Source organism: Eublepharis macularius, chromosome 11, assembly GCF_028583425.1.
Source record: "Eublepharis macularius isolate TG4126 chromosome 11, MPM_Emac_v1.0, whole genome shotgun sequence".
Taxonomy (NCBI): Eukaryota; Metazoa; Chordata; class Lepidosauria; order Squamata; family Eublepharidae; genus Eublepharis; species Eublepharis macularius.
The window spans coordinates 95510271-95536150 of NC_072800.1; the positions used below are offsets into that span (position 1 = coordinate 95510271).

Sequence of the window (25880 nt, forward strand, 5' to 3'; positions counted from 1 at the left end):
CAGAGGCCCTTGCTTGCTTAGTACCCCAGACAAGGGCAGTAGCAAGTACGTGGGCCTTTGGCTGTCGGGGCCTGGCAGGTGAGCAAGGGCAGTTGCCACATTGCTTCCAAACCGACCCCCCTCCTCATTTTGTCAGAAAATATTGCGTGGCTGATCTGGGTGTTCCACCCCAGGGAGATGCACATAAAGGAGGGGCATCAGCCTATGAAAAGCACATGCAAGAGAGCTAGCTGGAAGGGTCCAAGGAGAAGAGCGGGGTGGGGGTGGCCAAGCCCACATGGCCACGTGGTGGCCCAGAAGGTCTGTGGAGCACAGCAGCATCCAGAATCATCGGGTGGAAAGGGACCTCTAGGGTCATCTAGTCCAACCCCCTGCACAATGCAGGAAGTTCACAAGTACTCCCCCCCCCGACTGCCCCAGTGACCCCCACTCCCTGCCCAGAAGAATGGTGCAGGGAGGCTGCTGGCCAGAGCCTTTTGAGTTTGGCGCCTTGGCGGCAAGTGGAGCATCCAGACGCAATGCCCCGGGCTGTAGATTCTGCACGCCCGGTCCTGCTGCATCTTCACGGGAGAGATTAGGAACAGGGCACGTGGCGCTTGGACGCATCAGGAGTGGGTGTGCGGAGGATTTCCCCTTGGCAGAGACCAGGCAGGCCTTTCCCTGCTCTCCTCCTGGGCTGCCTGTGCGGCAGGAGTGACGAGCCAGCAGGCACCCCCTGGGTGTGCAGCCAAGGCCCAGCTGTTTTCTGGGGAGGAATAGGCCCCACAGTGGCGTTTTCCACGCAGTGGGATTCGTGTGAGTAGAAACGAAAATGGAATTTGGTCTTAGGTCGAAACAAGGCTTTCCTGGCCTGGCCAGAGGACTTGCCCGTCACCCTAAATTTCAGCCTATTTCCTGCCAATTAGTCTAAGCCTCTTCTGATTTGCTGCAGCATCAATCCTTCACCTCTCTGATGTCAGAGATGAAAGAGAAGCTGGGCACGAAAACAAGAGCAAAGTCCCTTCCCACGGTTCCTTGAGGTGGGCTCTGGTTGGCCCCCGTTTCCTTGGTCCACGGCCTGGCTCGAGGCACTCCTGGGGAGTGGGCTTCCTCCTCTCCTAGCTGCAGCAGCCCCCTTGTTGAGCCAGCTCAGAGGGCCCAGGCCCCTGCCCGCTTCCTCAGGCCCGGTTGCCCTGGGGGCTTGGGGCAGGAGAGAAGGCCTAGGCCCCCCTCCCTTAAGCACGCAGGGCCCCTGCGAGGGACTCCAGACGCCAAAGAGGCTGTCCTGAGGGGCCTTCCTCACCACCGGTGGCCTCCAGGCCCAACTGCCACAGATTAGGCTTCGCTGACAGGAGCCCCAGAGGGCCTGGCTGGCCTCTGGTCTCTCTGGCCTGCGCAAGGACCAGGCCTCTCCCTGACCCCTGGGCTGCCCACTCTCCCGCTGCACCCTTTAGACCACCTCAGGGCAGCAAGTGGGCACGCAACGTGGCCTCTGTGTGAACACAGCCCAGAGGACCAGCCGTGCTCAAGGGCGACCAAGGCAGGGGCCAGCCAGGATCCGGGCCCTGCTCTGGGCTGCTGGGTCCCACGTTTGGGAGGCTTATAAAGGAGTGCAGCACATTTTCAGAGCAAGAGAAGGGCATGTCTAATAGACTGTTTGATTATGATAAACACGGCAGCAAAATGCAAAGTTATATTTATGTGGGGTTTTTTTTTGTAAAATACTGATTGCCGGTTAGTATTTTTTGTTGAAATTAAGAATATTAATGGCCGGCTTCTGCATGTGACTGCTGTTAATTAACTTTGTTCCTTTGTTTAGTAGCAGTCTTGAACTGTGCTTTTAAACTTTTAAAATTCATTTTCTGATTATTTATCTCATCAGCTACTTTATATTTTTGCAAGATAAAAAGACAGCTAATAAATATTTTAAATAAATAAAATAAATCTTCCAGCCTTGAGCAAGCCCACTGGCTCATGCCCCCTCTGTGGGAGGGCCAGCCCCCCACGCTGAGGGGGAAACCCAACACAGCGGCAGCAGCGGGGCCAAGCGCAATCCCCGCCCCCTGTCAGTCTGGGAGAGCAGAAGAGGCCAGTGGCCAGGCTGGGAGGGAGGGAAGGCTGATCAGGACCCCCTTGGCACGGGGGGGGGGGGGCGGTCAGCTCCGCTGGCTGAGATCCTGGCCGAGTAGGGAGGGCAGCTCTGCCAAGCTGCTGCTCCGCTGTGGCCCCTGTGTCTCCGCATTGCCCTGCCCAAGGACTTCGGAGGATGCAGTCCCACTGCCAGGCGATGCCTCTGTCTACGGAGTGGTCTTTGCTTTGTTCCGGGCACAGCCAAGCTGTTGCGTAAGCAGGTTGGGAGCTGGGCGCAGTGTATCGACCTGGCTGCCTAGACCACGAGGCTGCATAGCACTCGTGGTGGTGTTGCTGCTTCCAAAGCTGTTGCACGTGTGCCCCGTGGGATCCAGGGTCAGGCGTGCTCCCGTGGAGAAGCCAGCCGGATGAGGACTGAGGTTGGAGTTGGAGAGTCCCACACGGACGGTGAGACCACGCTTGGGATATTGTAGGCAGTTCTGGTTGCTGCACCTGGGCACGGTATAGCTTGAAAAGGTGCAGAAAAGCAAAGCCCAAACGAGCTGGGGATGAAGCCGCTGCCCCATGTGGATCAGTGGGGGCTGTTTGGCTTACAAAAAGAGTGACTAAGGGAGACATAAGCCGTCTGTAAAATTATGCTCAGTACGGAGAACATGGACAGGGAGAAACTTTTCTCTTTCTCTCATAGTACTAGAAGCTGGGGTCATCCACTGAAGCTGAGGGGTGGGAGATTCAGGACAAACAAAAGGAAGTACTTATTCACACTGCACGCAGTTCACTTGTGGAACTCACTGCCACAGGGTAGGGTGATGGCTGCCAACTGGGGAGAACAGTGCTATCAGTGGCTACGAGTCATGATGGATATCTCTACTCCCTCCAGTATCGAAGGTGGTATGCCTCTTTGGATGCTCTCCGTGTGCCCACCTCCGTTTCTCTGAGGGGGTTTTAGTATGCCAGTGTCAGGCCGGTGCAGGCCCTGATGACGAGGCCTCGTATGGTTGTTTCGGAGATGGAGTTTGCCCAGGGCCCAGCCCGTCCCCTCCTGCAGGGCCTCTCTCTGCTTGCCCACCGGTTCCCTCCTCCTGGTCAGTGGAGGTGTGTGTGTGTGTGTGTGTTCCTTTGCCCCCCCCCCCCCCGGTCTGTGCCTGTGCCTGGCTCTTTCGCCAGACTGCAGCAAGGTCTCTTCCCCCCCCCGCCCCCGCAACCCTCGCCTGATGATTTGCCTGAAGAAGCGCACACCAATCCGTAGGGGCGCACTTGCTATTGCTATTAGAAGTTGTATTTGTTTAAAATACTCAAGTAATGTGCTTGGCCCGAGGAACAGCCCCCTGAGCCTGAGTGGAGTCAGCCCCGGTGCAGAACTTCCCAGGGCCAGTGTAGCTCTGGTGCCTCGTCGGACCATCCAAGGCTCTTGAGTGTGAGCAGAGCAGGCCAATTCCAAGCTGAGGCCTCCTCCGCCTCTGTCACCTTCCGGGAGTTGGTAGAAGTGTTAGACCTGGATCTGGAAGACCTGGGTTCGAATCCTTCCTCTGGCATAGCAGTTCATTGAGTGACCTTTGGCTAGTTGCTTTTTGTCGGCATAACCCACCTCACAGAATTATTGCTGTGAGGGTAAAACAGAGAAGGGGATAAGGGTGTTTGCTGCTGCTAAGTGGGGTCTACGTAGCTGAAAGCAAAAGTTGCGAGGGTGGAGATGGAAGTCCGGCCGCGCAGGCGGGTCAGGGCCGTGTCTGTGAAACGGGCCTCCTTCGTGGCCTGCCTCACAGGCTTTGCAAAGCACTCAAAAGGTGCGCAGGCTCTGTGGTTAGGAGAGCGGCTAGCTCCCTCCCTGGGAGGTTGTGCGGGCTGGGTGCAGCCCGGCCATGAGACCGTTCAAGGATCAGGTGGAGAAGGCCAGGAATTGGGGTGTGGTCTTTTGAGGGGAGGGGAGCCTCTGCCTCCCGCTTCGCGGCCCTTGGGGTGGTCGAGGCTACAGTCTGTGTGTGGGGAGGGTGGGGCAGGAGACCCTCTTGCTGGCCACTGGGGCTGCCCCCCCCACTCCCTTGCGATGAGGAGTTTTGTGTGTTGATGGAGGAGTGGGCAGTCCTTTCATGGGCCTGGCTCAGCTGTGTGGTGTATGGGCAGGCCCCTGGCAGGCAGGCAGCAGCTGGGCTCTTCTGTTTCCTCTGCTGGCCCTGTGGCCTGCCCTCCGCCTCCGTCAGTCTGGTGGTGAGGCCAGGCAGCCTCTCTTGACAAGCAAGAAACTGGGCCGTACCTCTGCTTGTCTGGGCATGGCTGGGGTGTGGCTGGAGCAGGCTAGGCCCAAGGGAAGCCCTTCTTCCGTCTTCCCATTGTGTGCTTTGACCCGGTCAGGTGAGGTGCGTCCCCTCCCAGTCTGGGGCCCGGATCCTGATGCGCCTCCTTTGCTAACGTGTGGGCGGGAAGGAGGTTCCTTCAAGGAGCTCAGAGTTCACTGATGTGCAGTGGCGGGGGGAGGGGGCTTTCTGGGGTTGCCCCTCCTCATTGGGTGGCTCTGGGGAGCGGCAAGGGAGGGCGCAGTCCTCTTGCCAAAGCTGCCCTGGCTCTTGGGGTCCCCCTGAGGGCTGGAGCATCTGCCCCCCCCTTCCTGCCTAGAGCCCTGTAGCAGCCTGACTCACCAAACCAGTTTGGGTGGTGCCCCTGCAAGCCCTGCTCACACCTTTGGTTGGGCCCAACAAACAGCTGCAAAGCGTGGAGGGGAGCAGGAAGCGCTTTGCAAGCTCGGAAGCTGAATGAGGGCCTGGGAGGTGCTGGGCAGGCAGGCCTGGGCAAGCTGCTGCCCTGGGCATTTGGGCCTGCAGTGCCCCCGACGGCTCCCCCCTGCCCCCCCCCCCCAGGCACCAGGAGAAGTGTTCCTGACGGACTCTCAGGGAGCATCTGCCACCAAGCTGGAGAGCAGCTTTGCTGAGTCTTCCGGACAGATACATGTATTTATTTAATGTGATTTTGTGCTGCTTTTTGGCTGATGTCCCACAGCAGCTGTAAAAAACATACCAATATAAAAATCACTCCTAGAATGATGGAAAAGAGAGCGAGACATCCAGGAAATCCCTCCTGGTAAGTAAGTGCTAACTCTCGGCGCCACAAGCAGCCACCAGAAAGCAAACCCCTGGAGACCCACAAGCAAGACCCAAAATCAGAGAGACTTCCTAGTTGTCGCAAAGGGTCCTTTCTCACACTTGAGTTAAGTTTCATTGGGAAACTTTTTCTGACAACCAGTGAAGTCTTTCGGCCAGAAAGGCTGTCAGCCCTTGAGGCTGTGGAACTTGCTGCCACTACACAACCCCTTAGGACTTAGTAGTTGGGGGGGGCATTAGAGCGCATGGGTGGCGGTGGTGAAGCAGGCATTGATTTCCTGGGATGGAGGTCTGCACCTTGCCCCATCCCTTCCTTGGGCGCTCCTTCACAGCAGAATCTACAGCAAACGCTTCGCAGCCTTTCTTTGCAGCCAGGAGGACTAGAAATAGGGTCTGGAACTGAAAAATGTGTTTTCCAAACTCTCTCTCTCTCTCTCTCTCTCTCTCTCTCTCTCTCTCTCTCTCTCTCTCTCTCTCTCTGTGTGAGACAGAGAGGTGGGGGGGTCTCTTTCATTGGCCGGGGAGCGCAGGTCGAGGTTACCAACTGCCTGGCTTTTCTTCCTGGTAGCACAGGCTGCTCTGCCCTAGGAAGCAGCCAGAAGTTTCTATTGAATGTTGGCAGGAGAAGACACTCCGTGTCTTTTCTTCAAAGTCCTGAGTTTAGATACAGACCCGTTTCCCCTCTGATGGCCAGTGGCACAGAGGTTGTAAGGAAGTGGCCAGAGGAGTGAGACCTCTTCCAGCCCCAGAGCAAACCACAGGGGGTAGGCAGGTGCCCTGGGTGCACACATGGGCAGTCTCAGCCAATGGGCAACAGCCCCACCATCGGGGGTGGGTGGGATAGAAAACAAAATGGAACGGGCCGCTGCCGCTGCCACCCATTCTGCCCAGGGCTCGCGTTGCTCCTTAGGCTCAGGCCGTCCAAGGCCAGCTATCCCTTGCTTGGCCCGGGGGTAGGGGGAGCCAGGGGTTGTCATACCTTACTTTCAGTTCCTCCATGGGCAGCTGAACCGAGCACCAGATTTTGCCCATGCTTCATATCCTACATTTTATTTATTTATTTAAAATACTTTATTAGCAGCTTTTCCACCAAAAAGAAGCTTAAGGCAGCTTACAGCCCTGACTATAGACAGACAGACTATATTTACATCTGTGGGTTGGAAATTTTTCCATGGAATATTTTCTACCCCACATTCCTGGCAGTGATTCTGGGATCCCATCCTGGACTTATGCCCTGGGCATCCTTCACTCCATGCAAAGCTGGCCCCAGCACCTCTTAAAAATACCTGCGACATGTGACTGGTGGGTATTCGGCCATTTGGGGCCCGTTTCGGCCCGAAATGGCTGAAATAGGCCCGAAATGGCCAGGATTGGGCCGCTGCCAGGTGGGGGAGGGTCCCCCTGCATGGCAGTGGTCCATTCCAGGATGATTTGGGCCTGATCAGGACTGTTTCGGGCCTGATTCAGCCCAGTTTGGGCCTGAAATGGCCAGGATTGGGCTGCTGCCGGGCAGAGGAGTCCTCTCCTGTGCGGCAGTGGCGCATTCCAGGCCGATTTGGGCCTGAATCTGGCCTTCTGTGGAGCGCTCCCAGGGTGGCCATGGCCTGCGTGATGATGTCACTTCCTGGAAGTGACATCACGCCATCCTGGGAGCGTGCTTTGCTCGCGCGCATGGTACCCAGTAAGTTCCACCACCTCTTTTCCCAGAAAAAAACCCCTGCCCCACCAGTAACTCTTATGCATTTTGGGATAGGTTTTCACACAGAGTTCTGTGATGCTGATTTGTTAGAGAAGAGGTTTTTTTTTTCATGTGTCAAGATTTGCTACTTTGAGGCATTTTATGATGGACAAAGTGGGATAGAGATCTGTAAATCTGTAACTGGATTCCTCTTAGTCCAAGTAGCTGACCGAGGCTGAGTCCTGCCCTGCTCACCATGTGTTGGGATGAGGCAGCTGATCCCGGCTCTGCTTTCGCTCTTCCTGCAGATTCCTTTGTGAACAGCCAGGAGTGGACCTTGAGCCGCTCGGTGCCGGAGCTCAAAGTGGTAAGTAGCCTTGCCGCTGCCGCCCCTCCCCCCCCCAGAGAAGCTGCGGCCTCTTGCCCCTGCCAGCATAGCGCTGTCTGGCGTGAACGCCACCACAAGCACTGCAAGCTGTTCTGGGCCCCAGGTGGGGGCGCCCCTGTTAGAGACGCTGGGCAATGGGAGAGGGCCAAGGGGTGGCTTTCCTTGCTCCTGAGAAGGACGTAGAGGCTATGGCAGACAGGGACCTCGTAGCAACTCCAGTAGAGGAGCGATGTGGAGTGATAGGCAGCCTGTCCCACAAGCTGCCCAGGATGGTGCTGGTTCCCCAGCACTCCAGAGGAGTAATGGAAATAGTCTGGCCTGGGGGCTGCTTGCCCTCTGGACTGCTCCGCCCCATGCGCCACAACCATCAGCAGAGCAAGGGGCTACCCCCATTAAGACCTCTCCAGAGCTGGGCAGCAGGGGACCCCTGGCATCTGTGGCTGGGTGGGTCAGGGCCTCACGCCCTGGGCCCATCGTGTGGCTTGCAGGCCTCCAGCAAGAGAGCAAGGCTTTCTCCCCTCCCAGCACCTCAAATTCTTGTCCCAACATCTCGGGACCTTCACCCTAAGGCGCTCTGGCTGGGCTGCCTGGAGCAGGAGCCCACCCACCACAGAAAGCCCGGCAGGGTGGTGTTTGTGTGTAAGGCTGCCAGTCAGACCATCTCCTCTTGTTGGCAAGCTGGTCTCAGGCCTGAGGGAGCCCTCTGAACTGAACTGAACAAGGAATGCCCCCTCCCCAGCTGAATGAGGAGGGGCCCTGGGAAAGGCAGCAGACCCGGGGCTGCCTGGAATAAAGAGGCATGAGCTGAGAGCCCAGCTGCGTAACTCTTTCTTGCCTTTGGTGGTAGCCAGTGGCAAAGGAGGCCCCCTTCTGGGCAGCCGCAGGACTGCAGTTTGCTGGCAAGCAGGACCCTCCCCCCCCCCCAATGCTGGTGCAAATGGAAATCGGGTTTGGGTTTGCCAGAGGCAGAGAGGTGGCTTTTCTGGACGAAGGGAGGGGAAAGGCCGCCCCCTCAGCTGGGTGCCTTGCTGCCCTGGTGGCCTGGCGAGCGAGTGCCCCCCTGTGCTTTGCCAGTCCCTGTTCCTGGGGCAAGAAGCATCTCCAGCGGAAAGCAAAGCTGATTGCCACTTTGCGGCCAGGAGGGACTTCAGATTGGCCGGGGATCCCGGGTGGGGGGGTTGTTGCCTCCCTCTGGGCATTCAGCGGAGGTCACTGGGGAGAGGGGGAGCTGTGAGTTGCCTGCATTGCACAGGGGCTCCCGCTCTGTGGTTCGCTGCTTCTAGAATTCTGCACGCGCTGCTGCGCATGGGTGGAGATGGGGCTGAAAGGGGGGGCCCCAGGGCCACTGGGGGTTGTGCAGTTCAGGTGATTCGTGCGGAAGTCCGTTAAGGGCCTTGCTCGGGATGGAGAACTTGTGCCAATCTAACTGGTAATGCTGCAGGAGAATCGGAAAAGCTTGACGGGTCAGAACGGATACCGTTCTGCACAATCACTCACCTTGCAGACGGTTGGAAGGACAAACGTTACCTGTCCATGGAAGAGGCTGAGGGGGTCTGACCACACGTCCTAAAGGTGCTGATAATACCTCCGTGGACTTGCTCTTTTCTTCACTGGACTTTAAATGCTAAACCCATGAGTGGTTAATGGTTAAAACCACTACCTGGCCAGTGGGACAGTTCAGGAGGAAAACTCCTACAAACATATGGGGGGGGGGCGGGGCTGGCAGACCGCCTCATCTCACCTGCTGCTGGATGCAGAAAGTCCGAAGTGAGGCCCCCGCCCCGCCCCGCCCCGCCCCGCCCCGGACAGGTGGCTGCCTAGCCTCTGCTTGAAGACCCCTGGCAAGGGGGAGCCCTCCCATTAAGGAATGGGTTCCACTGTCAAAAACCCCTCTTACTTTTAGAGAATTGCTCTGAACGTCCAACCAAAATCTTTCCAGTCACTCCACCCCATTAGACTTGGGGGTCTTCCAGGCAGCAACGCTTCCCTGTAGCTTCTCAGTTGCCTCTGCTGCTGCCAGCTCAGCAAAGGGGCAATGGATCTTCCGGCATGGCGGGTTTCCCTGCCCCATTTCTCCACCACAGCCATTTCCCTCCTTCCTCCATGTCACCAAGAGCCTTTTAAAGTTAAAAAAAAAATTGCAAGAACTAAATTGCTACAGTGTTGTAATGTTATAGTGGCCTGTTATGTCCCTTGAATCACCAGCTTTGGTTTTTAAAAAGAGTTACGTCGCTGGACCCTTTCATTGTGGAGGTGGAAGGAGGTAGAAGGAGAAAAGTGTACCTTGGAAATAAAAAGAAATAGAGAATTTATTATTTTGAAAAAAATGAAAACTGAGAATTGGGGGACGTAACAGGGAATTCACGGAGCTCTTGCTGGTTCTTTTAAAGCCCCTCTTCCATTGGTGCTTGGAAGGGAGTTGTGGGGGATGCAGCAGGGAAAATAGCACCAACATTGGTGGCCCCTTATTTACAGTGCAATTGTAAGTAGAATTACTCCCGTCTAAGCCCATTGATTTCACTGGGCTTAGACTGGAATAACTCTGCTTAGGATTTCACTGTTACTTATTTATTTACTTACTTCACTTATACCACAAAGTGCTGAATACCTTTCATACAGAAGACAAATGTGCTTTGGTTGCATGTTGGCAGGATCCATCAGATCAAAGGTGATTTTGATCCTCCTCTGAGGATCAAAATCTGCCCTCCTCTGAGCCCCTTCCAGGTTGTCTGCCCTTTTCTTACTGCCTCGGTGCAGGATTTTGCACCTGGGGGCTGATAATGCCGGCTGGAGCCTGCCTCGCAGGGGACGAGTGCTGTAGCTGAGCAGGTGCCTCAAAGCAAAGGTTCAGTTGGGGGTGCATAGTCGAGCAGCCTTTGTTGCAGTTACAGAACGTTTGACTCCGGAAATGTTAGAGGGTGCTGGAAGGCTGTGGCTCTCGTCCAGTCGGGGGCATGGGAGGTCTTGGGCAAACAGCAGCAAAGCCCCCCCCCCGTGTTGTGACTGGAGGGTTAGCGTGTAGGCCAGAGGCTTTGAAATGAAGCCCCTTCTCCCTTTCGGTTCCTAATTCCATCTCTTTAAAGCCATCGGCCGGTCCCCCTGCTCGGATCTCTGCTTGGCCTCCCTCTGTCTCCTCAGTGGGATTACGAGGGAGCAGGAGATGGTGTTCATTCTTGCCTTTGTGTTGCAGGGGATTGTGGGAAATCTGTCCAGTGGGAAGTCTGCTTTGGTGCATCGCTACCTGACGGGCACCTACGTGCAGGAAGAATCCCCGGAAGGTAAGTGACAGCTGCCGCTCCCACTGTTAAGTATTCACCTTTGACGGCGAGGGGGTGCCCCTGGAGTCTGCACTGGACCTATGGCTGGCAAATCATACAGAATCCTGAGCTGGGGGGAGCCATGCGGTGGCTGACGATGCCTGGCCTAGTGAGTGGGTGGTGCCCTGAACGGAGCGCTCAGGTGTTTCCCCACAGCTGACGTGGGCCAAGCTTGGATAGGGGTGCACGCAGGGAGGAGGCGGCAGCAGCAAGGGCAAAAAGACAGCACTCGGCTGCTGGATCCTTTGGGGACTTCCCCGCTTGCTTGGCCCTGTGGGGCAACATTGGAGGCAGGTAGCCAGCTGGCACTGGGGCGCTTTGTTCCCAACAGGAAGAGGGGGCAGGAGTGGACAGAGTGCTGCAGGCTGAGCTGGGGGAGGCAGCTGTGAAGGGGAGCAGCTGGCGGCAGAGAGCTTGCTGGTTGCGGGGCTGGGGGAGGTAGCAGGTATCAGACCAGAACTGGGGCAAGCGTTGAGCCCTTCCCGTTCTCTCTCAGCCCAGCCTTCCTCATGGGGAGGTTGTGAAGATAACGTGAGGGGGTGGGAGGAGGTGATTTAAGTGTCCCCAAACTCCTTGAGGGTAAAAACAATAATAAAGACACAGCCCGCCAGCCTGCTTCAGGCTGCAGTCCCCTGCGTGGTAAGAGAGAGGTCCAGCCGATTGCCTGCACTTTGGGCCTCTTGCTGCTATTGGTCTGTCCTCTCCCCAAATGTATGGGTTTCACCAAATTATTCCCAGGCAGATGCAAAGAACTCCCAGAATGTCTCTCTGAACCGGGTGATGGACTGCAGTGGGGCAAAGGAGATTCACGTTGTGATTTCCGTGGGGCAAAATCCCTTCATTTGGGGCGCCCACGGAGCAGGGTCTGAATAGGTGAATGAAGCCATCAGCTCAGCATCGAACAGAGCCAGCTGGGTGCTGGGGGAGAGTTGGGAGGGGTTTGAAAATGCAACCGTGGGCCTTGTAGCCTTGCTCGCCTTGGGCTCTCTGACGTGGCAGCCTTTGGAGTGCCAAGGGCAGGTCTGGTTTCAGCATTTGAGAAAGTTCAGAAAAAGGCCGACCGAGGCCCAAGAGGATCGCTGCCCTGGGTGAAGTGAGGTCCCAGGTAGGAGGCAGCAGAGTAATTCTAATGTTTTTAAATGTGGTGCAATCTTAATTTTGTTCACTTATTTGAAGAATTTATACCCTCTACTCTCTACCACCTTGGTGAGGCAGTTATAACTGCAAACAGCATTCATCAGAAATGCCTCCCACCGCCCTGCTCCCTGCTCAGGGCAGGGTGCGTGGCCCTCTCCTCTCGCACTTGATCCTCAGAACAGCTTGGGGAGAAAGTCATCCTGTGAGCTATGTTATTGTTATTGTTCTCTTCGTTTAGAGCTGGTCTTTCTCACTGAAATGCAAGGCAAATGACAAAATGTGAAAAAGAATTTATTCAAGCAGAAGGGACCACCCATAAGCAATGCAGTGGTAGGACGAGGATTGCAGGGCTGGAAAACAATGCGAACGGAAACCAGCCTAAGGCACGACGCACTGTAATGAGAAAGGGGAGCTACAAACTTAGAAGACGTTGTTGTAGCATGGATATGTTCAGTAAACATTACTGCACACAGCAATCCTGTTCCCTTATATAACAACAACATTCGATTTGTATACTGCCCTTCAGGACAACTTAATGCCCACTCTGAGCAGTTTACAAAGTATGTTATCCCCATAACAAAACACCCTGTGAGGTGGGTGGGGCTGAGAGAGCTCTGAGAGAGCTGTGACTAGCCCAAGGTCACCCGGCTGGCTTCAAGTGGAGGAGTGGGGAATCGAACCCGGCTCTCCAGATTAGAGTCCTGCGCTCTTAACCACTACACCAGACTGGCTGTATAGAAGCGCTCTCCTCAGCTGTTCCATTATATCAACAGATCTACTTCTTAACAGGGCCCCATCTGTAGATACTAAATCCAGAGACTGGAGCTATGAACTCTGAAATCTAAAAAAAAATGCATCAAGAGGCTATGCATCCCATAATAGAAGCAGTTCCTGTACCTATAAGAAACGAATGCCCACTGCAGGGACCGTTGTGGGAGTTGCCAGGCTAGCCTGGGTGTCTGTCAGTCAGTAAAAGGGGCAGGCCCTTTCCGGCCCCTAAGGGGGGGGCGATGGCAGGCCCAGCAGCAGCCCCCCCCCACATGTCTGGCTGTTCACGGCTATTCAGTCACGCTGCAACAGCAGCCACACAAGAAAGCGCAGTGTCGTGGTTAGAGTTTCAGACTAGGACCCGAGAGACTGACACACTCTCACAGCCCAACCTATTTCACAGGGCTGGTGTGAGGATAAAGAGGAGGAAAAAGGAATGGTGTAAGTTGCTTTGGGTTCCCCTTGAGAAGAAAAATGAGATATAATTCTAGTAAATAAATCATAAATACGGGCGAATATCCCCCTCTTGGATACACACCTTACCGTGGTGAGGGGGTTTGAGTGTGTCAGGGAAGCTGAGAGAGAGCAACACCGTCAGGAGCACACAGGCTCGGTCAGGAGTCTACACGCCTGGAAGAGTCACTGAAGGCGGAACGGTCAAAGCTGAGGCAGCAGACTGAGACGCCACCCCCCAAGTGTTGCCCGGACCCCTTAGCTTCCTAGCGGGAGAGGGGAGGGACCGAGCACTCACCTTTCAGTTGCTCTTCCGTTGCTCCTTGCGCACGCGCTTCCAGGGCAACTTCTGGGAAGTGGCATCATTGCGCAAGCCCAGGGGCCCAAATTTCTTCTTGCTGGCCAGAGGAGTGGTGGTGGAGGGGAGGGGGGGATCCCCCCCCACCAGGGGACCTGGAATTCCTAACCCACCCCCTTCAGAAATCAATGGTCACTTTGCCAGAAGAGAACTGATGGTTCCAGTGGTGACGGGAGTGGAGGAATTCCCGAAGGCCAGCTACTGGGAAGTAGCAATCGTGGAAGGGGACACTGGCGGAGGATCTTTCACAGACATCGGCAGTGTCACTTCAGCAAACCCTGGTTAGTACAATGCAGAAGAAGGCAATGGTAAACCATTTCTGCTAATCTCTTGCCTTGAAAATCCTATGATTAGTCAATCCCGAATGTATGAACGTACAGTGCTGGATGACAGCAGCCCCAGTCCAGATGGCGTTCAGTTGGCTACTGGGGAAGAGGCGAGGAAAAATATGAATGGCGCTATTCTTAATAATGGGACTGGATTAAAGCCGGAAGGATGTCTAATTGCAGACGTGAATAGATGCAAAAGGATCGTCCAAAGCTGGGACTCAGGAAAGCTCATACCTTACTGCAGATTTTGTTAGTCTTATAGGTGCTACTGGACTCTTGGTCTTTTCCACTGCTACAGACAAGACTAACATGGCTAACCATCTTGATCTATCGCAAAAGTAGGAGACAAAGCAGAATACAACATTGTTGGAAAATTTGGACTAGGATCACAAAATGAAGCAGGAGAGCAACTCATAGAGTTTTATGAAGCCAACAACCTGTTTATTGCTCAATCATGCTTCAGGCAACCAAAAAGACGATTGTATACGTGGAAATCACCGGGTGACCAGTACAGGAACCAAATAGATTACATAATTGGAAGCAGAAGATGGAGAAGCTCTATTCTCTCCGCTAAAACAAGGCCAGGAGCTGATTGCGATACAGATCACAAGTTGCTAATATCAAAAATTAGAATAAAGCTGAGGAGAAACACTAAAAGAATCGGGCAAAAATACAATCTAAGATTCCTGAAGAATTTGAACACCCTGTAAAGAACAGATTTGCAATTCTAAGTTCAATTGATCGTGAACCAGAAGAACTATAGGCTGAAACCAGAGATATTGTCAAGAAAGAATGTGCAAAGAATATTCCTGTAGTCAAATGAAAAGAGAAGCCTAAATAAATGACTGAGGAAACTCTTTAAATTGCTGAAGACAGATGAGAAGCAAAAGCAAACGATGACAGAAATAGAATGTTAAATGCGGCTTTTCAGGGACTTGCATGCAGAGATAAAGAAATCTATTATAATAACTGTGGTCATAGATGCAGAGGAGTTAGCCGTGTTAGTCTGTAGTAGCAAAATCAAAAAGAGTCCAGTAGCACCTTTAAGACTAACTAACTTTATTGTAGCATAAGCTTTCGAGAATCACAGTTCTCTTTGTCAGACGCATGGAGGGCTAGAAGAAATGCCCTCCATGCATCTGATGAAGAGAACTGTGATTCTCAAAAGCTTATGCTACAATAAAGTTGGTTAGTCTTAAAGGTGCTACTGGACTCTTTTTGATTATAATAACCAGCACAAATAAATAGAACAACAGAAAGGGAAGAACAAGAGACCTGTTCCACGAGATCCAGGAAATCAAAGAGAAATTCAAGCCACATCTTGGGATGATGAAAGATCAACATGGAAATACGCTATCTGATGAGGACAAAATAAAGGAAAGATGGAAACAATACACTGAAGAACTATACAGAAGAGATGGAAGGGTGACAGATACTTTTGAAGAAGAGTCCTTTGATGAAGAACCAGAAATCTTAGACATTGAAGTAAAAGCTGCACTCAAAGCAATTGGGAGAAACAAAGCACCTGGAGTAGATGGAATACCAATAGAGCTACATCAAGCTACAGAAATGGAGTCCATCAGAATCTTAGCAAGAATCTGTCAACAAATATGGAAGACAAAACAATGGCCCACAGACTGAAAACGTTCAGTCCCAGTTCCAAAAAAGGGGATACCAAAGAGTGTAGCAACTAATTTCCCACTCTAGCAAAGCGAAGCTCAGAATTATACAGTAAAGACTCTTATTGTATATGGAATGAGAAATGCCAGTAGTTCAAGATGGATTCAGAAAAGGAAGAGGCACCAGAGATCACATTGCAAATTTACGATGGCTAATGGAACATACTAGGGAATTTCAGAAGAAAATCAGCCTGTGTTTTATAGATTACAGCAAAGCTTTGAACTGTGTGGATCATGATAAGCTATGGATGGTGTGGAGAAAGCCATTGTGCGTGCAACTTTCTGTGGGCTGGAGGGGAGGAGACTGAGGCAGGCCGTGTCCTAATCTCCTCCGCAACTCCCCCCCCCTGTTCCTCTGCTGTGATCTGAGGGTGACTCCCTTGAGAGGGCAGGCGATCCGTCCAGGGGCTGAGGAGGTCTGCCCAGGAGGCTGTGGGAGGCTGGCAGGGCCCGTTCCGGAGGGGAAAGGGAGATGGCAGAGAGTCGGTTGGTGGGGGCTGGAGAGAGAGGGAGGCCGTTCTGAAGGGAGATGTTTGTCCAGCTTACCTCCAAGTAACACAGTGATGGGCCTGCCCTACACAGCACCTAGAGGGGGCGTGGGTGTAGGGGAGGGAGAGAGATGAAGCCTTTTGGTAAATGTGCAACCAAGAAATCAGAAGATTGAGACTTGGAAGAGCAACCATGAGGGAACTAAAAATTTCCTTAAAGATAAGGATACCTTTCTCGGGACCAAGATCGAGATAATCCAAACTATGGTATTCCCCGTTACTATGTATGGATGGATGTGACTGTTGGGCAGTGAAGAAAGCCGACAGGAAGGAAATTGATTCTTCAGAAATGTGGTGCCGGAGGAGAGTTTTGGGGGTACCATGGATGGCCAAAAGGACAAATAAGTGGGTTCTAGATCATATCGAGCCTGAATTCTCCCTAGAAGCTAAAATGACAAAACTGAGGCTGTCGTACTTTGGTCCCATCATGAGAAGACAAGATTCTCTGGAAAAGTCAATAATGCTGGGAAAATTGGAAGGCAGTAGGAAAAGAGGAAGACCTAAAATGAGATGGCTGGACTCAATAAAAGAAGCCACGTCCTCCAGTTTGTAGGATCTGAGCAATGATAGGACATTTTGGAGGTCTTTCATTCATAGGGTCACTAGGTCAGAGGCGACTAGACGGCATGAAACACACACACACACACACGCACACACACTGGTGAAGATGGATGGAAGATAAAAGGTAGAATTGCTGGTGGGTGGGAAGGAGAGCAGGAAGCAAGGAAAGGGGAGAAGATTTGGGGGCTGTCATGAGGAGGAAATGAGTAAATATTGGGGAAGGATAGAGGGAAATGAGATGCACCCCCTCAAGTCCTTGTGGGTCCCCCACTTGTTATGCTTCTAAGTCCTTTGGAAAATGCCCTCCTGAACATTCCTGTTTTGCATGTTCTGCCCAATAATGGAAGTGTGGAGGGCCTTCCTGACCTCCCAAGGTGGAGCCACAACAGGGAATGTGCAGAAACCGTCAGCAGGGTGGCGCCTGCAGAAGACCCTCCTCAGAGGAGCAAAGCTGTGGCAGTGGGGCATTGCAAGAGAGGCTGCCGTGCAGGTATGTGGGTCCAAAGCCATTGAAACCTTTGTAGGTGATAACCAGAACCTTAAATGGAGCCTGGTAATTGATCAGTAACCAATGGCATGCCTGCCAAGTGGGTTTGATGTGCAGATTCCACTCAAGCACCTGGTAGTAGCTGAGGCACCTCATTCCATACCAACCAGAGTTTCCAAGTTGTCTTTGAGGGCAGACCCATGTGGAGTGCATTACAATAGTCTAGCTCCAAAGCAGCTGTCACGGGGACCCATAGGGCCAGATCAGCCAAGTCAAGGTAGGGCTGGGCTGCATGAAGTTGGAAGGATGACCATTTGGCAGCTGCATTTGACTTGCTTCTCCAGCGACACTGCTGGGTCCAGGAGAATTGCTAGGAGCTGAACCGAGTTGGTGAGCGTCATCCGGACCCCATTGACAGTGGAAGCAACATGTCCTTCGAGACCTCAGCCTTGCCAACCGACGCTGCCTCCCTCTTGCTGGGATTCACTTTTGACTTGTTCACCCTCAGCCATTTCACTGGTTCAGAACTTTTACAGGGTAACCTGGAGATTTGGATGAAGAAGTGTGGAGCTGGGTGTCACCAGCATACTGGTGAGAGCCCATGAATGAGTTCTTCTAAGGGCTTCACATGGACCAAAGAGCATGAGGGATAAGACTGCGCCGTGGGGAACCGCGCAAGGCAAATCACACGCCGGTGAACGTTGTTCTCCACAGCAACTCTCTTGAGTCCTGCCCGTACGGAACGATTTAGACCAGTCCGAGCCACGTCTCTTAATCCCAGACTGCTTATTAGATGCCCTGTGCTGTTGACTGCATCGACTGTCACTCTGTAATCCGCCTTGAGTTTCCATGAGAATGCCAGCCTGTCAGTAATGTAAGTACGTGCGTGCGTAAGGAAATAAATGCCTCCACAATGTGGCTGTGGCTGTGGCTTGCCCTGGTCTGAGACTGACCCTCGTCAGAGGGCAGGTAGGTGAGCGGCACGAGAAATAGAGAATCCCAGTAAAGGTGGAAGACCAGGAAGCTGGCGTGAGTCTGTTGTTAAGAAGGCCTCGGGGCAGGAGGCCCCTCCGTGTTTGCAGGCCTCTTCTTCCCTCTGGAGGGCTCCTGCTGGGCTCCTAGGAGCAGGACGGGTCTTGCCTGTCTGCCCTGGGGCAATCTGGTCTGTTCTGAGCATGGCGGAAGAGGGCGGCTGACATGCAGTTCCGGGAAGGCAGATAGGGAGCTTTTGTAGGCAAGGACAGCCCTGAGCCCCAGTCCGGAGTGGAGATACAGTTTGTGGAGAGGGCGCCTTAAGTTTGCCTTGGGCAGCTTTAAGCAGCGCTGGCCCGCCACGGACTGGCGGCTCCACAGAATCCCCCAGGTAGGCTGGGACCAGTGGGATGGGCCTAGGAAGGGGCCCGGACCCTCCCCAGAGAGGCTTGAGGGTTACTTCGCCGCTTCTGTGGCCTCAAGGGGGGGGGAGTCTGAGGGGGGGGAGCGGAGTGTCTGGTCCTGCTGCATTCTTGGTTTGTACAGAGAGAGAAATGGAAGTGGAGCCGCCCCCCTCCTCCTTTGCTGCCCCTAAGCCTGGGACACCTGCGTGGGGCCCCTCCCCCACTCCCACCCTCCACACCTGGAGCCCGGAGCAGGAACCTGTCACTGCCGCCAGCCCTGGAAACGGCGGCGCAGCTGAAATGGACGCAGATCCCTCCCTGCCGCCCCCCCCTCCTCTGCAGTTGGCCTCCCCTGCGTCACTCACATTTTCAGTGCCGGCTGCTTGGGCAGCCGACTGGCTCGTGGGGTTGCTCTCCTGCCCAGTAACCGGCACAGCACTGGCCTTCCAGCTCTGAGTCCTGCTGCCAGTTGTTCCACAGATGGGCCGGGGAAGGGGGCTGCGTGCGGAAGGGGGAGGTGCTGGGAGCCGTGGGGGAGGCCTCTGTCTCTTGTGCAGCTGCCGTCTGTGCTCTGGCCGTGCAGCACGCCCCTCTGCCTGACCTGGTGGCTTTATCTGCAGGTGGCCGATTCAAGAAGGAGATTGTGGTGGACGGGCAAAGCTACCTGCTGCTGATTCGTGACGAAGGGGGCCCCCCTGAGCTGCAGGTAAGGGCCACATCCTTCCCTTGCATGCCTGAGGCAGCATCGGACCTTGTGGGGCTGGGGCTGATCCTCTGATCCAACCCTGACCGCTAGTTTAGAGGACGCTGCAGAGAGAACCATGCGTGCGAAAGGAGCGTCTTCTCTGCCGCCAGGGCCTTTATGTCCATTTGCAATAGGCCTACATTTCCCTTCCAAGCTTCAGGTTCGGACTGGGACCAAGTGGCGGCGGAGGGGAAACAGGCAGAGCTCTACAGAGGGGCCCGTGGGGAAGGCCCAGACAGTACAGGAGGCAGTTCGCTCCCAGCAGCGGAGCAGTGGAGGGGGGGGGGGCTGCATTTGGAGGGAGTGGATCCCCTTCCCATGAGCTTTCGGGGATCAAGTATTGAAACGGAAGAAGGAACCAAACAAGGCAGTTGCACCAGGGAGCTTTGCTGTTCTGTCCTGTATTAATTCTACCCCAGTTTTAGGTCTTTTCTCCCGTTTACTTTCTTGCTATAATACTTGCTTTAATAAAGCGTTTCTTGTTCACTCTTGCCTGCTGCCTCTACCCACACATTAGGGCCCACCCTGACTGATGAGGGCGGTATAGATATTTGATTTTGATCATATACATTCAAGTTATAAATGTGTAATTTAGTAAGCTTTGTATGACCTTTAATGCAGTTCATTAGCGGGCTGTAGAAAAATACAGGGGTCTTTTTATCTCAAAAACCAATTAAAAGCTGGGAAAGAAGAGATAAATGATTTTTAATTGCTAGAAAAGACTAAATATAATCTGTTAATCTAGCTGGTAGTACGTTTTTAATACCTTCAAAGTTTTACAAGAAACTTAACTGTGAAGGTGTGCAATGATATCACACGTTAGCTTTGGCAAAACGTCACATGATTAAAAATATGAAAAATCAGCTACATTTAAGACCAATCACATTTTTAAATTATTGTCACATGTAAAAGATCTTGGAGATGTCTCTACAAACAGCAAATGTCATTAAATATAAAAGGATGTCACCAAGATAAGAAACTAGGGTTTTGGCGAAGGAAATCTCGCTCAGTAGATTTTAGGTGAGAAATGTCTTGTGTCTGGGTGTCTATGGAAATTCCAGTGCATTTCATAGATCCAGTAAGGTATGTTTTTAATCATATATATTTAGTTATGTTTGAGAAATGGTAAGAAATTTAACTTTTATTGCATGTATTAGTTCATCGCTAGTTGGATTTAGTTTGATATGTGCTTATATTTTAATATCTTGCTTAATTAAAAAAATAGGGCTTTTTTAAATAAAGATTTAAACTCTAAAAAACGGTTTCTGTGTACCTTGATGGGAAAGAGTTAGCAAGAAGAACCAACTTAAAAGTATTTTGTACTGAGAGGCAGGTTCTTAGAAGAGGTCCCTGTTATCAGACCTGATCTGTAGCTCTGGGATGCTGTCCAGTTCTGGAAAATAGATTTTGCAGACTGGACAGGTCAGAAGCTTTAATCAAGTACGGATAAATTAGTCCATAAGAAGGGAGTTGCCTGTGGGCGAGGCGGGGGCTCTCTGTGCTCCCAGCTCCGGCCACATTCCCCTTCCCACCAACTCCGCCTGGCTCGAGGCTGAGCAAAGACAGCCCTGCCCCGAAGCAAATGGCTATACCAAGAGTTCACAACAGCACCAACAACATTCGATTTATATACCGCCCTTCAGGATGACTTAACACCCGCTCAGAGCGGTTTACAAAGTATGTCGTTATTATCCACACAACAAATCACCCTGTGAGGTGGGTGGGGCTGAGAGAGCCCTGAGAGAGCTGTGACTGACCCAAGGCCACCCAGCTGGCTTCAAGTGGAGAAGTGGAGAATCAAACCCTTTTAACTTTATATCCAAATATACTGGTAGACCTATGTAAGGTGACTGCCTGAGGCCGTTTCTGTGCAAACAGCACCCTCTAGTTTCTTTACTGCAAAATTTATTTTCTAGAGTCAACTTTTATTTTTTTCAGCTTCTCAGATAGCACAGAAATCTTAATTTTTGCCAAGACAGCATAGGGTGCAGTAGCATGTAATTCTCTCTCACACTTGTAGATTTGTATTTCCGCTTAGAGAAACTAAGACATTTATAATTTAAAATTCCATAAATATACCAATTAATACAATTTTACGGATAACTATTATTTTAAAGCCGCAAAATAAGTTTAGGTTTGGTAGGACAATCTCTATTGCACTTCAAATGTACTTCAAATTTCCCCTGATTTTATTTATTTATTTATTTATTTATTTATTTATTTATTTATTTATTTTAAATTTCTATTCCGTTCTCCCTGCAAGTGGGCTCAGGGCGGATAACAACATATTAAAATACAATAAAAATTCATCTATATTAAAACATCATTAAAACAGCAGTGTATTTCTATTAATACACATTTAAAACAGGATAGTGGACAGCCTTCACAGGGAGGGTTGAGATTTTATACACCCCTTTTTTCAGGCTGGCGGAGGCCCAACCTCAGCCATACGCCTGGCGGAACAACTCTGTCTTGCAGGCCCAGCGGAAGGATAGTAGGTCCTGCCGGGCCTTGGTCTCAGCAGACAGAGCGTTCCACCAGGTGGGAACCAGGACCGAAAAGGCCCCGGCTCTAGTCAAGGCTAGGCGGGCCTCTTTGGGGCCAGGGACCACCAACAGCTGTTTGTCCCCTGATCGGAGTGTCCTCCGGGGAATATATGGGGAGAGACGGTCCCGTAGATTTATGTCGCCCCCTGCAAAAAAGTGGAAGAAGTTTTTTCCCACCATTGCTTACTCTGGAGTCCGGTTCTAGGCTCCACATTTGACGAAAAATTAAAATGCCTCCAGAGAAGGGTGACCAGAATGGTTAGGGGTTTGGAAAGGAAGTCCCGTGAAGCAGAAAGAGGTGAGCAAGGCAGAACCAGGAGCGCGCAGGTGGAACGGGGTGGCGGTGGTGGCCATGGTTGCTGTCACAGGGGCTTCTCTCATGCTCTGGGGGGCAGGGCTAGACCTGGTGGGTGGAAATGGAGAGGGCAGAGGATGTGCCTAGGCAGTAGGAGAAACTTCTTGATGGCCAGTGCTGTCCAGCGGTGCAACAGCCTGCCTGCTTCGGGGTTGGGGGTCGGTGGGCTCCCCTGGAGGCCCTTCCTCGAGCAGAGGCTGGGTGACCACATTTGCACTTACCTGCGTTGAGCAGGGGGTGGACTGGATGCCTTCCAGGGTCACTTCCAACACTGTGTTTGTATCAGGTAAGCGCAGAGCCTCCATATTCAAGGAGGACTTGGCGTGAACTTTCCAGAGGTATTGGGTTGTAAGGAGAGTGCTGGGCGGAGTGGCCCACCTCCTGGATCCAGAAAAACGCTCCTGGCATTCTTGACTTCTCAGTGGTGGAGCGGGGGGAGGGGGGCTGCAGAAGACCCCAGCTTCAGTCCCCCACAGTGTCTCCCATGAAAAGATGTCAGGGAGCAGCAGGAGGCTCTTGGGAAGCTCTTTCTCCAGATCCAGCCCCTAGCAACCACTACCCGTCAAAAGAGCGCACGCTAGGCTAGAGCCGCGTCAAAGTGGGCCGTGTCGGAGGTGGCTCTCTTTCCCCCTGCAGTTCGCAACCTGGGTCGATGCCGTGGTGTTTGTCTTCAGCTTGGAGGATGAGATCAGCTTCCAGACCGTATACAACTACTACCTGCGCCTCTGCAGCTATCGCAACACTTCGGAGGTGCCCATGGTGCTGGTGGGCACGCAAGGTGAATGGAGCAGGGACTGGCCAGCTGGGCTGGTGCAGACTGGCATCCTTCGTTGCCCGTCAGAGCAAAGGGAAGTGCAGGGTGTGTGTGGGGGGGAGCCATCCTCTCAACTGTGGGGGCAGGCAGCTCTTACCTTGTGAACAGGCAGAAAACCAGGTCAGGAAGAGGTCTGGAAGGAGCTGGGGAGCTGCTTGCTGGGATTCCTCCACCCCTGCGCTGGAGAGAAGCGAATGGCCCCCCTCGCCTTGGAGATCGGGTCCCCTCGGGAGAGAGCCTGCTGCAGGCAGGGCGCTCCTGAGAACGAATTCCTCTCTTTTTTCATTTGCTCAGTTCTAGTGCACCTTTTTACAGAGATTTCAGGCAGATTATACAATTAAAAATGATGCAATAAAAAGAGAACTTGTATTCAATAAACAATGCAACAAAACTGGATTATTTCAAGACTAGCAACAAAGCCTGTGGAGGGGGGAAATGCAACGGGCTCTAGAGAAGAGAGGGTGGGCAGGCAGGCATTCCCTCCTCCTCCTCCTCCTCTGTCACTGATCCTGGCTGGATGAAGGCGGCGGGGGTGGGGGGTGGGGGTGGGCATGGCCGCCTGCTTTGCTCCTGATCCCGGTTTGGTGAAGTGTGGGGGGCAATGCTGCCTGCTCTGCGCCTGATTCCGGCAGGTTGAACAGGGGGCGGGGATTGCCTCCTGCTCTGCTCCTGATCCCGGCCGGGTGAAGGGAGCAGGCGTTGCCACCTTCTCCTCACCTGATCCCTACCAGGTGAAGTGGGGGGGGGGCAGGCATTACCTCCTGCTCTGCTCCAGATCCCAGTCGTGTGAAGGGGAGTGGGCGTTGCCACCTGCTCCACTTCTGATCCTGGCTAGGGGCAGGCATTGCCACCTGCTCCACACTTGATCTCGGCCGGGTGAAGTGGGGGGTGGGCATTGCCACCTGCTTTGCTTCTGATCCAAGCTGGGTGGTGGTTGGGGGGGGCAGGCATTGCCGCCTCTCCGCTCCTGATCCCAGCTGGGTGGAGGCAGAGGGTGAGTATCGCGCTCTCTGGCGGTCTGGCTGCCTCATCTGAGCTTCCCTCCCCAGCAGCGTCCCTTGGTGGCATACCAGGGTCGCAAGCGAGTTGCCTTGACTATGCGTAGCCTTTTATATAGTACGATATGAGAACACACCGGAGACAGTATGATGTGCCCCTTTTTTGCACATTCTGTGGCCTGAGGGACAGTGGCCAGTGCCTAGCCTGAGCAGCCCCTGCTGACTGACTCCCTGCCCTGCCCTACCTGTAGCAGAGCCTTCCTTCCTGCTGTTCTGCTTGGCCGCCCCCAGCTGTGAGGCTGCTGCTCTTTCCTCTCCTCAGAGCCCTTTGCAGTGCTGGCTCTGTGCCTAGCCTGCCTGGGGCCCTTTGCAAACCTGTGCTTGGAGGCAGGAGCTGGCAAAAGCTGAAGGGGGGGGCAGGGCTGTGCCCTGGCCATGGGCCTGGGCCCTCTGCTCAGGGAGGAATGTGAGCACAGGCGCGCGCTCTCTCTCTCTCTCCTCTGGCCACAGACGCCATCAGTGCCACGAACCCCCGCGTCATCGATGACTCGCGAGCCCGGAAGCTCTCCAACGACCTGAAGCGCTGCACCTACTACGAGACTTGTGCCACCTACGGGCTGAACGTGGAGCGGGTCTTCCAGGATGGTAGGTGGGGCCAGAGTGGGGAAGGAAGAAGGGTGCTGGGGTCTCTCTGGGCCCACACCCTGCCACCCACCGCACAGGGCCTAGGGCTGGTAGGCTGTTGCGCAGTGGGGAGGCCGGCTCACGAGGCAAGCAGTCCCTGGCGCAGCCCCCCCCCCTGCCCCTGCGCCCAGAGCAGACCTGAGGCCGTTGGGTGCCTTTGGCGGGTAGCTCGCGCTTTGCTTGATGCCCTGTCCTTTGCCTGCCTTGCAGCTGGGCTCTGCCACTGAGTCTGTGTTTGGAAGTCCCCCCCCCCACAGTTGTCCTTCCCTCTCCTATGGGGGCTGTGTGGGGGGGTTGCTGGTAGGGATTCACCCCAGGACGTGTCCATCATGTCCTATGAGTGGCCCCGCCAGGGACATGCCCTGCGGCTCCCCCACCCCACCCCGCAGCCCGGGTGGCTCTCACCTGCAGCGGCCCTTCCTGGGCCCTGACCCTCCCCCTCGCCTCGTTCTCTTCCAGTGGCCCAGAAGGTGGTAGCCCTGCGGAAGAAACAGCAGCTCTCCATCGGGCCCTGCAAGTCGCTGCCCAACTCGCCCAGCCACTCGTCCGTCTCCGCTGCCTCCATCCCCTCCGTGCACATCAATCAGGTGGGGAGCCTGGGCAGGGGTGTGCTGCCGCAGCGGCGCGCTCGCTCGTGGGGCTGGAGGCCATCGGGTGGGCCTCGCAGGGGAGCCAGGCCCTCCTGCTCGGATTGGTTGATCGATCGATTGATTGATTGATTGACTCGCTGTTTAGCCCGCCCTCCCCACAAGCAGGCTCAGGGCGGGTTACAGTCATAAATAAATTACAATAAATAAAACCAGTAAAATACATCTCAGTACCAACATGGATTTCAGAATTCCAGGTGGTGCCCCCTTCCCCCTGTCCCTGCCCACCATACAGAAAGTAAGAAAAGGGTGGAGGTGTGGGCTGGTGGAACTCCTCAAGCATGGGGAGGAAGATGGACCATATGCTCCCCCCCCCCGCCCCCCGCCACTGGCAGGAGACCGGCAGAGAGGCTAATTAGATGGATCTCATCTTGCGGAGATCCGCAGGGCTCCCCTCCCTCCTGACATGCCCTCCGTGGGCAGCTGGTGCCTTGCAGCTCTTTGATGCCCCGAATCCAACCGTGGCCCAGTCCTACGCGGGCAAAGTGCCACTGGGCCTCTTCTGGGCATCCCAACCGGTGGGTGCAGCCAAGCCAGCCCTCAGGTCTGCCTAGCCTGGTCTCTCCTTCCTGGGGAGGGACAGCGGGGCTGGCCACCAACCTGAGCCGTGTCAAGAGTGGCTCCAGCTGCCCACTGGATTGCTGCAGAGCTTCGAGCTGGGTTAGAGTGAGCCTGAAGTGGCCTTGTCCGTGGGGAGGGGGCCCGAGGCGCTATTTCTGGACAGGAGCAGAGGCTGCAAGCCCCTCTCTTGCGCCCCAGTAGCGACCCCAGGCCCTTGGCTGGGCATCCCAAAGCCGCCTGCTCCTGTTCCACAGGGCAGTTTGCCCCCACTCAGAGTTTACTGCCT

The 25880-nt window shown here is 53.9% G+C and overlaps 1 protein-coding gene across 6 annotated transcripts in view; it reads left to right on the forward strand.

The window, feature by feature from the left end:
* Window positions 1-25880, forward strand: part of AGAP3 (ArfGAP with GTPase domain, ankyrin repeat and PH domain 3) — a 143041-nt gene that overhangs the window by 68363 nt on the left and 48798 nt on the right. For 5 of the 6 annotated variants that reach the window (XM_054991640.1, XM_054991642.1, XM_054991643.1 and 2 more), the window contains exons 2-7: window positions 7152-7210; window positions 10422-10509; window positions 18865-18950; window positions 22527-22668; window positions 24213-24347; window positions 24846-24973. In XM_054991640.1, coding sequence (XP_054847615.1) covers window positions 7152-7210; window positions 10422-10509; window positions 18865-18950; window positions 22527-22668; window positions 24213-24347; window positions 24846-24973 — 638 coding nt within the window. Of the gene's footprint in view, window positions 1-2496; window positions 2518-7151; window positions 7211-10421; window positions 10510-18864; window positions 18951-22526; window positions 22669-24212; window positions 24348-24845; window positions 24974-25880 lie in introns of those variants that run through there. The other variant, XM_054991641.1, reaches the window with a different exon arrangement.